This window comes from Chrysemys picta, chromosome 8 (assembly GCF_011386835.1).
Source record: "Chrysemys picta bellii isolate R12L10 chromosome 8, ASM1138683v2, whole genome shotgun sequence".
Lineage (NCBI taxonomy): Eukaryota > Metazoa > Chordata > Testudines > Emydidae > Chrysemys > Chrysemys picta.
In genome coordinates, this window is record NC_088798.1 from 39,597,758 (window position 1) to 39,611,629 (window position 13,872).

Sequence of the window (13,872 nt, forward strand, 5' to 3'; positions counted from 1 at the left end):
GGAAAAATATAGAGAGGGGCGGCTAGTCAAATCCACTGAAACCTCCCATGGAGAGAATGCAAGGGCTTCCAGAAAGGCAGATGCAGGGATCAAAGACCTGATCCACTAGCTTTTTTGCACTTGTTGTATTTAAGTGGTGATGAGTTACAATACTGTATTCATGACAAGTGCTTTTGAGAAGAATAAAAGTTTGCCAGACATCATCACATGGGTGTTTGGTTGCCTATTGGTGCTCAATTCCAAAGTATAATGAGAGAGAGAGAGAATCTCTGCGAATCAGTATTGATTCTAAAGTAAGGGTCAGAGTAGGCAGTAATAATAATTTTCAGAAGGGTTTTATAATTCTGATTGCTAAACACTGTAATTACCATTTTTAATTGATTCACAATGTTACTTTGGTGTACTAGATAATACCACATATGGTACAATTTATGCCCCAAGAAGTGCATTTTCTCTTAGTATGGGTTGTGATGGTGGATGCTAACACTTAAGCAAGTGTGGAAAGATCCATATGGAAACCAAATGCAAGCAGTATCAGTCCTGGAAATAACAGTGGGCCCAGGGAATATTTGCCTAAGACTGAATAGTTATCTTTGAAATTAAACAAAGGAGCAAAAATCACACTCAGTAAAACACACGCTGTTTTGATTAATTGAAGTGATGGAACAGAAGAGAACTGTTGCATCAAACAGACTCAGATGCCACCTGTAATTAACTAGAGAGTACTACAAAAAGGTCTGTTTCTAAACGATTTAGTTAAAGCTACGTAATTTGTATCTCTAATGGAACTTTCTGCCCTCCCCTCTTTGTGTTTTTCTAAAAGGAATCCCTAAACACAGTTTAGAAAGTAAAACCATTTTCTACATAAACGTTGTGTCTTGGCAGTATATGCTGTGAAATGTGTTAATACTAGTTCTGGTTCTGGTCAATGAGTAAATGGGGAATATATTATTCAGCAAATGTCATTAGTAGTGGTTATAAGATATATTCAACAATATCTCTACCTATTTGACCAGTCAATTACTCTGGAGGCCAATAGAAAATGATTTTTTTTTAAATGATTAACAAAGTTAAACCTCTGTAATCCCCTGGGTGAATTTAATATTCTTTCTGGAAAATCTCTCTTAAGTCGGGCTTTGGGTTTCTCTTTTATGGGGGCTCTGTGGTACATGGATAATGGGTCTCCTGAACCATGATAGATTTGTCTGTGGTAAGAGAGACTTAAACTTTTCTTAAGTGGTCCAGCCCCTCTACAGTTAGTATGCTTTGTTTTTCAGATTGGCAGTGCCTGTGTTCTATTAACTTTATCTCCAATTTTGCCTTTGCTAACCTCTTGTATGGCTATTGGTAAATAGGATAGGTCGTAAGGGAAAGGGTTAGTGTCATGAAGACCACTTAAAGGAAGTAACTATATAAGTATAATCAAATAAGATCATGAAGTAAACCTCACCCAAACCCTATAAAATAATCAAAATGCTTCAATCTAAAATAATACAACACAATATGTTATTTGCTCTTTCTAAAAAAAGTTCAAAGTAAGGGGTCCTATTCTTCATTCTTAACTCTTGGAGAACACCTACTTTGCACTCATTGAAATGACTACAGGTGATGAATTACAGTGGAGAATCAGGTCCAATGTCTTTGTTTTTTTGGAGTTTGATTCTTGCTTAAACACATTTTGCTAAATTTGCTGTAATTGGGTACTGCAGGAGTTAACATATCCATCAGTGTATATTATATACTCACAAACAATAGCTCTTTACATTAGCTATAAAACAATCTTTAAACAGTGTTCTCATATAGTTAGATATAATGTTTTAAATGCTCTACCTGGGGTCCAACAACACCACCAGGGCCTGGGGGTCCAGTTTTGCCTTGAAAACCCTGTGGAATGAAATATATAATACATAGTTATACATGGCAAGGTATAGATGAGCCAAATTCAAATCTGTGTTGAAGAGGTGAGAGAGAAGCTCCATGTTAGGAGTTCATCTTCAAGAATACATATGGAAATATCTATTATTCCTGTGTATACCTACATGTGAAATTTTCAAAGCTCTGTCCTTTCCAATCATTCTCAGCTGTGCTTCTACAGAGCTATCATAAGAAATGCCAGTCACTTTTACAATTATCTCTCAGTAAAATTTATTAGGTGATTCTGAATGCATGAGTGATATTGCTGAAACTCAGCTAAAAACACATATAGACACATATTATGAACTCATAGCCAAGACAGACAAATGACTATGTAAAGAAAGGCACGTATGGGAGATTAAGGAGTATGGGGGAAGGTGATGTGGAAGGAACATAAAATCGAATGAAAAACAGATCCAGAGAAGATGTGATTTTTTTCCCTATAGAGATGGGACAGGAGGGCTGCATAGGGAAAAAAGGAAATAGTGAAAATTTGAAATGATGAAGAAAATGGAAAAGAGAATATAAGGCGAATGTCATTGGGACAATCTTCCAGAAGACTGGCAAAATCTGTGGTTTCTAGTAAGCAGCTATAAACCTCAGTTCAAAACTAGTCAGCAAATTCTCTGGAGTCCCCAATTTAGAGTACGGCCTGTCCAAGGGCTCAATTGTGCCTTTACGAAGTAGTTCAGCATTGGAGGAGGTGTAGACTGGCACAGCCTCAGCAGAATGAACTCACTGCTGTACCATATGGAGTCCAGCCTACCACCCCTTCACACCAGTATTTATCTGCATCCTTCACCTCTGTGATAGGGTGTTCAAACCACACCAGCCCTGAAAGGGTTAAGGTGGCTCAGATAGGGCCAATTAACCTTATAGGCAGCACCTGCGGGAGAGTCAGGCTGGATTTATAAATTACTAATTGCTGAGAAAGCCCAGCTAGAAGAGAAGCTGGATGAGGTATAAAGCCAGGAAGTTTGCAGCAGAAAAGGGCCATGGGAAGAGAGTCTGGAGTTGCTCTCTGGGTACAGAGAAGTGGATAGGAGGAAAGCCAGGGATATCAAAAGCCCTGGGGTCCTATCCCTGAAGGAAGGGATTAAATTGCAGGGAAGAAAGCCTGTGGAAGGCAAAGTAGGAAGAAATCCAGAGAAAGAACGGTGGGGTTGAGACTGCAGACCTTGGCTGCTGATGATAGGGTCCCCCGGGCTGGAACCTAAAGTAACAGGTGCCCCGGGTTCCCCTACCAGCCACTGGGAAAGTGGAACAGACCAGGATTTACAGAACATTACCAGAGACAGCACACTGGCAGATTGCCTGGTGGGACTTGGCTACCTCAGAAGGGAAAGACGCTATAGTGACATAGCTAGAGGGCTGAGTGGCGAAGAGAGAGAACCCTGAGTCCTAGAGAGCAAGAGGGACCATGGGGCAAGCGAGCAACAGAAGGGAGCGCTAGACCAGATGAGCTGATCCCCAGACCCAGCTTCGAGGAGGCGCTACAGCGGTGACTGAACCGTTACAATATATCTTCCTTTATCTCCACTGCCTGCCTATGTAAAGGCCTCACATTAGTTATGGGCTTTGGGCCATGTTCAGCATTCCTTATGCAGGTAAAATTATCACTGAAGTCAACAGGAGTTTTCCTTGTGTCAGGAGACAGAAAGGAGTGCTGAATTGGTCCCATATTCAGTGAAAATGCCTTGAGAACATCTACTGATTCCACCTCTACAGAAGACAGATGTGTTTGAGCATATTTGGTAATTCTATTTTTTTATCCTGTGCCATTAGCAAATCTGGTCTTGCTGTCTGGTCTGAGAACAAAAAAGTAAAGGATGTTTGTGAAAGAAGTAATGGGCATCAAAGGAGATCATAGCAAATGAGAATACTCATTCAGTATGGCCTGGATAACTGATGTGTGCATTCATCCCAATCTCATGACAATAAAGCCCTTATACTATCCCATCATGTGTGCATATTAGCAAGCAGAGCATACTCTCATAATATTCTTGTGGCAGTTCATATGAAGGATGCTATATGAAGCTGAGCGCACTGTAACAAATAAGAAGGAAATTCTGGTTCAGTAAGTAAGCTTTTTGTATTTTCCACATTTGTGGAGGTGAATAAAGAGCTTTGCAGCAATGTCTGCTTAAGCAGCTGATGCATCCTAATTAGTGAAATGATAAATCAATGGTACTTGGAGCTAAAGAAGTAATTGTAAATCTAATTTAGATCAAAATAATATTTTTCATTAAAATTGACCATTTTATTTCTTTAGATTTCAGTGGGATTGTATTTCATAATGCAACCTGCATAGAGTCCTTCTCCAATGTACAACATGTTTATAGAGATATCCTTCAAGTAAGGAAACCCAAACAATTCTTGTTTTGTTATATGGTTTTCTGTGTATTTTTGTCTCAATCACTCTTCTACTTTTCTAAATTGTTAGCTTTCAAGTTCCTAGTGGGCTGGCACTAATACTTTTTCTGCCTTCTTACATGGCTCTCAGTGAGAGTGGCAAATATTATATTGTTCCTCACATGTCTTCTTCAAAGCTGATAACAGAGTATTATGTTGCCTCACTATCTATTGTATACTTATGATCTGTTTGATGTTATTTAATGGGGAACAACCAGAAATAATCTCACCCTTACCACATGGAGAAAAAAATTAAGCTGTCTGACATCTGCCCCCACTGAGTTTTAATGGATTTTTGCTTTCTATAAACAAAGTTAGGTACCAATAAAAAATTGCCTCTCACTTTTTCCTGCAATTTTCGGTATAAAGCAATGGAACTAACTATTAACTGACACTTTTTTAAAAGATCACAGTGAACTAAGCAGGTGTTCAACAGCCTGAAACAGTAGAACCAATATACTTACAGTCTCACCCCGCTGTCCTGGGTGACCCGGCAAGCCATCTTTCCCAGGTGGCCCCTGAAATTGCAAGCAAAATAAGTCAGAGGTTTCTCAGTCATCTCTAGCTCTGAAAAGAGTATACAATTAGCCCTAATAATCTCTATGATCTTTTCAGACTTTCAGGCCAGCCTTCAGAAAAGCTTTACTGCTTTGATGGCAACTTGATACAATTTTAATATTTTATTTTTTCTGCTGACTCCTTAATTTATGTAAATTTGTCTGGATGGTGATTTTATGTGTGTAACAGTGCATGCATGTTCAAAATGGATGTCTAACATTCCAAAATTCAAAGTCCCTACTTCCTGTCCTCTCATATCCTGTACTTCATCCCCGAGTTAATGAAAACCGTTTTAAAGATAAGCTTCTGGTGAATTGTGGCTATGGCATTGTTTAACATAGGGCAGCATCAGAAAGATTGCAAAATGAGTAAGCTAAATAAATTGTGATGGAAAACAAATCACAGACCTGATTCTGCCACCCTGACTCTCACTGAGCACAGCCAGACTCCAAGGGCAGCACCATTGGTCTAGACTGTGCTCCCAAGATCCAGGCACAAAGGGCATGAATTTTCTCTTCCTGCACAGACATGGGTCAACTGACTTTGTGGCATCATTAGCACCCCTCCTTCTCCTGGACCAGAGATGGGTTATGCATGTGGGGAGCAGAATCCCAGTGGGCCTGCAAAAATAATCTAGGAAAGCTAACATGGACTAAGACTGTTACTGCTACCTTCCTGACAAAACTCCTTCCACAGTTAGGGACCTGAAAGTAGCCACAGCCATGCAGCCATGGGAGTCCTTTGGAGCCATACTGCCAAGATTCTGTGGGGAGCGGGGTGGGAAAGGCTGGGACTTCCCAGTTGGTATGGGAGCATGTGACCTCTGTGTGAGTAATCTCATCCTCCTGAGGAGCCTCTTGGATCAATGTCTCTCATTCCAGAGATAAGAAAATAGAAGTGGAACTCTACTTGACCTTCTGTGCCTCTCCCACGGGTTTTACCAATCTGGTTTATTCATTACAGTAGGACTACTCACAGGGAAAGGTACTACAGAACAGAAGTATGAGACCATGGCAAATTAAGTCCTACGTTTTTGAAAGGCTATAAACTAATCCTGGTCAATCAGGAATACATGACTAAACCAAAATTGTATCCAGTTTGTGCAATGTACTCCATTTAGTAATAGTCTGCCAGTAACAGACCATATAGTTTTATATTAATTTGAGATTTTTTTAGGCAGAAGGGAAAAGGGAGGAAGAGAGACCTCTAGTGGTGGCTAGTCATCTCTGTGGATGGAGTAAAGAAATCAACAGACACATCAATTTCACTCTACACCCATCCTCTTAATATGCACAGCATACTAAGGCTTATCAGGATTACTCTGTATAGTGAATATCACATACTCTCTAAAACATGTTGTTCAGACAAAGTCTGGTGCTACACTGACAACCAAGTACAACAGTAATATAGGAAATGAAATACACTACACTGAAACCAGTGTCCTCTGTATTAATCAGATTGCAGGATTATGATTTTGTTTTCCCATTATACTACTTTTCAACCTTTTTTTTCCCTGTTGTTCTATTATCAGTACTGCCAACTTTATATTCTGTTCTTTAAAATTGCTGAAAAAATTCGGTCCCCACTTTTACATTGGGCCTTTATGGGCACCTGATAAAAATGCCATTAGGATTGTTAACCAGCTAATTCCAATAGAAGACTCTGGCATACCTATCATTCTAAACCAAAGATTCTTTTGATCTCAGAATATCAAAGCCTTTCCACAGATTTTTGGCTGTATGCTTGGATAACTTATTCAAAATAAATTCCATCAGGATCTAGAACAGAAAGTAACAGGGAGAGAGAAACTGTGTGTAAACTCAGTGCAGATATCTTTAGGATGAACTTTGAGGAGCTAATTTTGGGAAGTGATTTCATGTAAATGAGTTTTCTCCACTTCACAGCAGTTCAGTTCATTTGTCTTGTGTGCATGCACTGGAATAGAGATTTTTTTAAGCCTTCCATCAAATGAGATATAAGGCTAGGTCTGTTGCAAAAGTCTTGGATCACTAACATTTCAAGGTACAATGCAGCTACCTAGCTAAGGTTCCCATTACTTTTTATACAAATAAATAAAATTTAAGAAGGACTTAAATGACAGGCCAAAACAGCTCCAGAATGAGCTATGTGTGAAAAATCTGCATTTTTAAACAATATATGTATGAGGTGGATGGATTTACATGACAGATTTCAATGGCTAAAAGTATTCTTACTGATTAATCAATTTACATTGTGACATACCCTAAATATGTATTTATATGTAACAGTATAGAAAGCCTCTAAATAGTTATATGGTAACCCTTAGTGTGCCACATTTCTCATACATGATAGCTAAGATGTCTCTTCTTCCTTTCCTTTTAAAATAACCTACTTTTAACAGAATATTTACATCGGCAAAAGACAGGGAACTCAGTCCTCCCCCCAGTGAATATCATACGGACTGCAACATTTACAAATAGAACAGACTCAGCCTTTACTTTGAATATCTGACTTCTTTGGTTTTATGTAACAGGCTTTATGGTACAGAAGCTTAGGGGAGGTTTTCCTGCTTGTAATCCTCATGCATTGAGGGACAGACTTGATTAATTATAATACAGCCCAACACCTCAGCTGCAAGCTCTAACACACTTGTTCATACATTGACTTCAAAAATTTTCTCTGCCAAATTTGCATAATTATTACATATACTTTAAAAAGATACTTACAGGAGGTCCCTTTGGTCCAGGGAATCCAACAGGTCCTTGAGGCCCTTGTGGTCCCTAATATGAAGATAAGCAAAAGGGTAAACTATATTCCAGATGCTATAATGTTGGACTGAAGAGTTTGCTTCAGTTACATAACACAAACTCCATGGATGGACATGTGGATAAAGTGAGCTACATATTGCATGTGAATACTGTTAGCAGTCCAAAGTCCCACTACAGCACCTGTGTGGAACATACAAAATTAGGGCCCACTAATTAATAAGAAACACTGATTATTTTTCTATGAAGTTCAGTTCCAATAAGAGATGTGCAATTATTCTTAACCTAACTGCACTGCAGCTTTTTGTTTCTCATATTGGCCAGTTCTCACACTCAGCAAGGTATTGTCAAAATCTGTAGGTACTGTCGAAATTACTCCTGCTGAATGGGACGTATCTTAATGTCTGTGTCTCTCAAGAAAAAAATTCTTGCAAGAAAAAAACAGAGGAGCCATTTCTGAAAAGATTTTACTGTATGAGATTTTTTGAAAGTTTTAAAGTAGTAAAATAAACAAGTAGCTCACATGATGGCTAGTTTTAGATGTTGTCATTGAAAATTAACCAAGACCTTGTCACTTTTACTGTAAGCATTTGCTGTTGATATGCTGAATGGAGCCTAGTATCAGATTATTTTAAGACTCTGTCTGTGTTAGAGCACACACTATACAAAGAACTAAAAAAGGAACATTCAGATCTTACTTTCTGTGGTCACACAGCAAAAATGTGTACCCTAGTCATACAGTGCAAGACTTGTCCTGCTCTACCTGGTATATGATGTGTGGTTTTACTAAGACATCATGTGTCAAAATGTTAGAAATTTAACGCAAAAGTCCTGAAAAGAAAGATAATTCATAAGGGGTGGTGATGTTAGCGTTCTGCTCCTGTGATAAAGCCCTGGCTGTCTCAGAGTTCCTTAAACCTCATTCATTGCAGACTGGGACGTCAGGAAATGCAGGCTTTGAGCCAAATTATGGCTGTCTCTCTTGCAGTGGGAGAAGTGTTATGTACGCGTGAGGGAAAGGGTTGTTTGTTCAGTAGCAGGCAAGATTTGCCCCTAAGTGAATCTGAGTCCTCTTCAAAACTTGATTAACATTTATTAGTGAATGAGGCTCAACCAAATGGTTAACCAGAAAATGTTCAAAATATACATTTTTTTCTGAGATTTTATAGCACTATCCACATTTTCTAGAGCATTATCTATAAATTGTACCTGTAACTCCAACCACCACCCCTAAGTATGTTCCATATGGTACATTCCTTGATTCAACTGTCTTCATCACACCCAGAAACAAAAAAGGTAAGGAGAGTTGCTTACAAACCAGAAACTCTTAACAAAAATAGGACAACATTTGAGGAAAAATATTAAAAGTGGCTGATCCACTGTCCAAAACATGAAACAAATTGGTCCCTCTCTGGATTACGGTTAGAAGAACAGAACTCAATGGTTTATTTATTGCTAGTAGCACTTTCTTGGCCATAAATCCCTTTTCCCCTTTGATCCTCAAGCCATAAGGCTTTCTAATAAAAATAAATTTGCATTTTTTTATTTCATAATATGAGTTGCAGATTTCAAGCCAGTAGGAGTATGTGAGAAGAATACTCTAGAATTCTAATATCACATTATTAAATGTACATTTCCTTGTGTTTTTAAAAGTTTTCTATAGAGGATAGATGTTTAATATTTACATGGCTAGCAGCTGGAATATTTCTAACCAGACAGAAATGGTCTTTTAAAGTTCCTCTCTTTTTTGGCTAACAACTCTTCCCTCTGTCATATGCCTTATTTTAGAGCACATGGCCACAGTACACAAGGGCCACTCTCAGATTAACTGCTTGTTGAGCTCCTGTGACACAGCATACCTTTGAGCTAATCCATTCCTCTCTATTGATGCTTTTTCTGCTTCCCCTCAGATCTGCCCATTGTCTTCTACCTTCTTGCCCACTCCCTACAACACTGCCTCCTAACTCCACTCCCCTTGACTCAGCCTTCTAGCTCCTTCTAGCGCTCTGCTTTCCAGCTCTCTGCAGCCTGTCTCCAGGCTCTGTGATGTGGAGAGATCTACAGTTTAGCCTGCTACTCCCACTCAACATTCCCTCCCCTACTCCAATCAATCCTTCCTCTACCCCAGATTTCCACTCCATCTGTTCCACACCCCTGACTCCCACACACTTCCCACTTCACCCACCTCTTCCCTCTGCCTCTCAACTGTGGTTCATTCCCCACCTACCCATGTTCCACTCAGCTCCCTAACTTTCACTTGACATCCAGCAGTTCCCTGCCTCTTCCATCACCACCATCTCCAGGTCCCCAACTGTCACTCCAAACCTCACCTCCTGCTCTGTATTACCCCTACTCCAGTTACCACCCTTCAGCTCCACCAGCAGCTCAGCTGGACTCTGGGTGAGATTCTACTCCAGGGATTTTCAGTTAATGAAAAATCACAGGAAATCGATGAAAGGCTTATTAAATAGAACCTATATTTTACATGTAGCTGAAATGCATTTTTCTGCATATGTTGAATGGTTTTCCACCAGAAGTGCTGGCGTACCTTTTGTGAGCAGAGATTTGACTTTTAACTTTCATAGAAATATACAGGCATGCACATTCCATTGTAGGAGGAGATGCTGATTAAAAGCTGACACATTCTGTTTGCAATTATTAGGGAACATTCACTATATTTGATTCAATGTTGGTTCCTGCAGACACTTAAGCTGTGAGAGCTTGAGATGTCTGTAAAACAGATTCTAAACAAAACATACTTCTACCGTCTCCTAATACTATTTCTATCATACATCCTTGGTCTCCAATCTTTAACTTTGCAGGTGTTGTTGGCCATTACTGCTTTTCAGACTTCTCACGTGTTCCCAGCAAAGTTTGTTTGTTGTTGCTCTGCATCTGTTAGTGCATTCAGGTATCAATCCTGAACATGGAAATGTGGCAGATGATGTGGCTTATCATAACATGGGACAACACTAGGTTGCGTAAGAAACTACAGCTTGACCACACTGGAATCAAATATTCTTGAGGTCAAAAGGGAAAAGTAATCTCAATTGGGAACTCAGTTGTTGGGTTTTTTTGTTTGTTTTTTTAAAGGATACCATCCATGTGCTCTATATGGCTGTGTAAAAATAAGCCACAAATATGTTTGTGTGAAAATTGGGGTGAAACAAAATGCAGTCATCCAAACTTTAGCTTCCCCAAGTAACCCAGTCAAAGGGCAGATTTACTTATCTGTAGGAGTTAAATTGCTTGTTCTGTGATTACAAATCAATTTTATAATTTTTCTATGTGCTACTGCATAGTATACAGACTCTGTTTGAGTGGGTATTGATTCAAATTTAATATCATGCAGTGGATTCTATTTTACCCAGCAGTAGGAGTTCTCAAGCATGTAATTAGGTGATTAGGACAAAAGAATCAGTTCCTGTCAATTTATTAACTTTTAGAGGCACTGAGTACTTTTAAAAACCCATATACTAACAGCAACTCTGCTGAACGGGACATTTTTATTAACAGTGAGAATCTCATAAAGCTCAGAAATGTAATTTGGTTTGTTTGAATATGCACCCAAAAATCTGGATGGTGATCCCAACCTCATTCCAATGATCCCAATCTCTTAGGTATGCAAAACTGGGTGTCTGAGAGGAAAAACAAGCTTTCAAGGCTTCCTGCTTCTAGCTGGGCAGGAAGGACAGCAGCGTAATAAAGTCCACCCTTGAGGTACAGTATGACAGTGTAATTGCTTCACATCCTAGCCAGAGAAGTTCAAAGACATGAGAAAGTGGGGAGAGAGGAGAAAGAGGAAGGAAAGAGATGCAGGAAATAAAGTGAGGAGAAAAAGCTATTCCAGACCTACCCTTTCACCTGGTGGGCCAGGAGGGCCATCACTGCCTGCAGTGCCCTAGAAAATAAGAACAATTTGTTCAAAGGTGAAGCCTGATTTTCTTTGAGAAACAGTTTTGCAGCAAATAGCATCTGACAATTACCTTAGGGCCTGGTTTTCCCGTGGGACCTCGTGGGCCTCTTGATCCCCGTGGACCCTATGGATTTGAGATACAGATACAAATGATGATAGTCATACAGGACAGTGTGTCAGAGTCAGCCATGCATTTTTACAGTAGGTGTAAAACATCACAGAGGTGGCAATCACTAAGGGAATGCAAGTAACGGTTTTAAACAAACAAAAGGAAGTACATACCGTTGGTCCTCGCTGTCCCCTGGGACCTGGTTTGCCATGTAAACCCTGCCAATGAAAGTTCAAATCAATCATCTTAGCATGTGGCATTTGACTGTGAATGAAAGTTTTGCTGTTGATATGAGGCAGTGTGCAGCTCTCCTAGGACTAAATGCTCTTTTATCTCCTTTCTGCTCTGCATTTTAATTTAAATAAACAGATTTTTGCTAAAATTGACCATCTTGCTGAAGTCACTGTGCATGTAGCTTTATTCATTGGCTTCTACGTTAGGGCTAGATTCTGCCCTTGGCACCAGAGCATGTTAATGTTGCTGCATGGCCCATTCACAGCCACTGGAGTCCCTGAGAGGAATTCTGGATAAGCCAGAATTTCTCCTTGGAGCTCCCTTGCAGCAGGCCCACTGCACCATACTGGAAGATGGTACATCACACTCCCTCTGGACAGCTCCACTGGCTAAGAAGGGAAATAGCACTGGCAATCATCTTTTTGCAGGAAGGAACAGGGACCATTCTGCATAGTCCTTGTACAGAGCCAGCATTTTGGCCCTTAATATGTAGCTCCAATATATCTTTCATACGGAGAATCTATAGACCCCTTTCATGAGGTAGACTTTACACTGTGATTGTAATGGATTCTAATGTGAAGAAGCTTTTAATTCAAGGAGCCATATTCTCCTGATAGAAAAAAGAAACACTGTGACTTTTACTTGTTAAAATCTAACCAGTGGAAATGGGATTTTCATATGAAGTTCTCATTTTAAATGAATTACATGCATATTCTCACTGTTTTGTCATCATACAAGAGAATACTATTCAGGTTGTAAGCTCTTTGGGTATGTCTACACAGCAAAGAAAAAACCCATGTCTGGTCCATGCCACCTGACTCAGGCTCACGGGACTTGGGTTACGGGGTTGTTTCACTACTGTGTAGACTTCCGGGCTTGGACTGGAGCCTAGGATCTGGGACCCTGTGAGGTAGGAGGGTCCTAGAGCCCAGGCTTCAGCCCATGACCAGAAGTCTACACAGCAGTGAAATAGCCCTGCAGCCTGAGCTTCACGAGCCCAAGTTAGCTGGCACAGGCCAGACGCGGGTGTCTAGTTGCTGTGTAGACATACTCTTGGAGGGAGGGACTGTCTTTTCAATGAATTCCTGATCCATGGTTAGGTCTTTAGACTATACTACTATTGCTACTACCTGTCACAGATAAAAGCCAGTTATGCTGGCCCAATTCAGAAGTCCATGCTTAAATGCCTGGCTGAACTGAGGCTTTTTTTTACATCTAATAACTTTCATATTTAAAAGTGTGTTCTTGTGCATGTTACAGGTTCAGGTTTCCTAATTTAGCCTCCTGTTTGATAGTTCAGAACAATGTTTTTTAATACTGCTTTATCCAAAAAATAGGGTCTGAATGTGTTTTTTTTTTAAAAAACATTCCTTGTTGATCACAGTAAAAAAAGAACTGCCTTCAGCTTAGCTAAAACCCAGGGCCGACCTGGAAGGGGAGGGGGGAGCCGATACAAATTACCAGGGCCCGAATTCCTCCCATCTTGTCAGCCCTGTTTAGCCGGTCCGCCCTTGCTGGAGGGCCCGAAAAAAAATTTTCACCGGGGCCCGAACCCGCTCTTGGCGTCCCAGCTAAAACCATTCTTAAGAAAAAAAGCAAACTGAAAATGTAGTTGTTTCTCAAAATTTTCATATTTAAAGTGGTGAATCTGTGCTTTTGATTTCTTGCTGCTAAATAAAATTGATTGATAGGCACAGTAATGATATTCTTTACTTCAATCTGACTTAACGTCTCACTGAGTTATCATCTACGAGTTCCAAGTCATCCTTTCACTTCTGATAATGTTATCAGCTTTCTAGCAACACGATCAGCCACATCTAGTTGAGCTTTACAGGCAGCAGTGCAGTGACCTTCTTCTTATCCCCCCCCCCCTTTTTTTCATTATAGTTGGAGATGCTGCATATTAGCTTCTCCCCATGTGCTTCAAAAAATGAAGCAGCAAAATCTGACACTTTACTTCCACTTGATAAGTATATGTTCTTCAT

The 13,872-nt window shown here is 39.9% G+C and overlaps 1 protein-coding gene across 7 annotated transcripts in view; it reads right to left on the reverse strand.

Annotated features, from left to right (window-relative positions):
• The window catches only part of COL11A1 (collagen type XI alpha 1 chain), a 235,817-nt gene that overhangs the window by 85,530 nt on the left and 136,415 nt on the right, over nucleotides 1-13,872 (reverse strand). For all 7 annotated transcript variants that reach the window (XM_042840641.2, XM_005285451.4, XM_024101999.3 and 4 more), the window contains 6 exons: nucleotides 11,827-11,871; nucleotides 11,615-11,668; nucleotides 11,485-11,529; nucleotides 7,590-7,643; nucleotides 4,791-4,844; nucleotides 1,831-1,884 (listed from right to left, as the gene is read on the reverse strand). In XM_042840641.2, coding sequence (XP_042696575.2) covers nucleotides 1,831-1,884; nucleotides 4,791-4,844; nucleotides 7,590-7,643; nucleotides 11,485-11,529; nucleotides 11,615-11,668; nucleotides 11,827-11,871 — 306 coding nt within the window. The remainder of the gene's footprint in view (nucleotides 1-1,830; nucleotides 1,885-4,790; nucleotides 4,845-7,589; nucleotides 7,644-11,484; nucleotides 11,530-11,614; nucleotides 11,669-11,826; nucleotides 11,872-13,872) is intronic.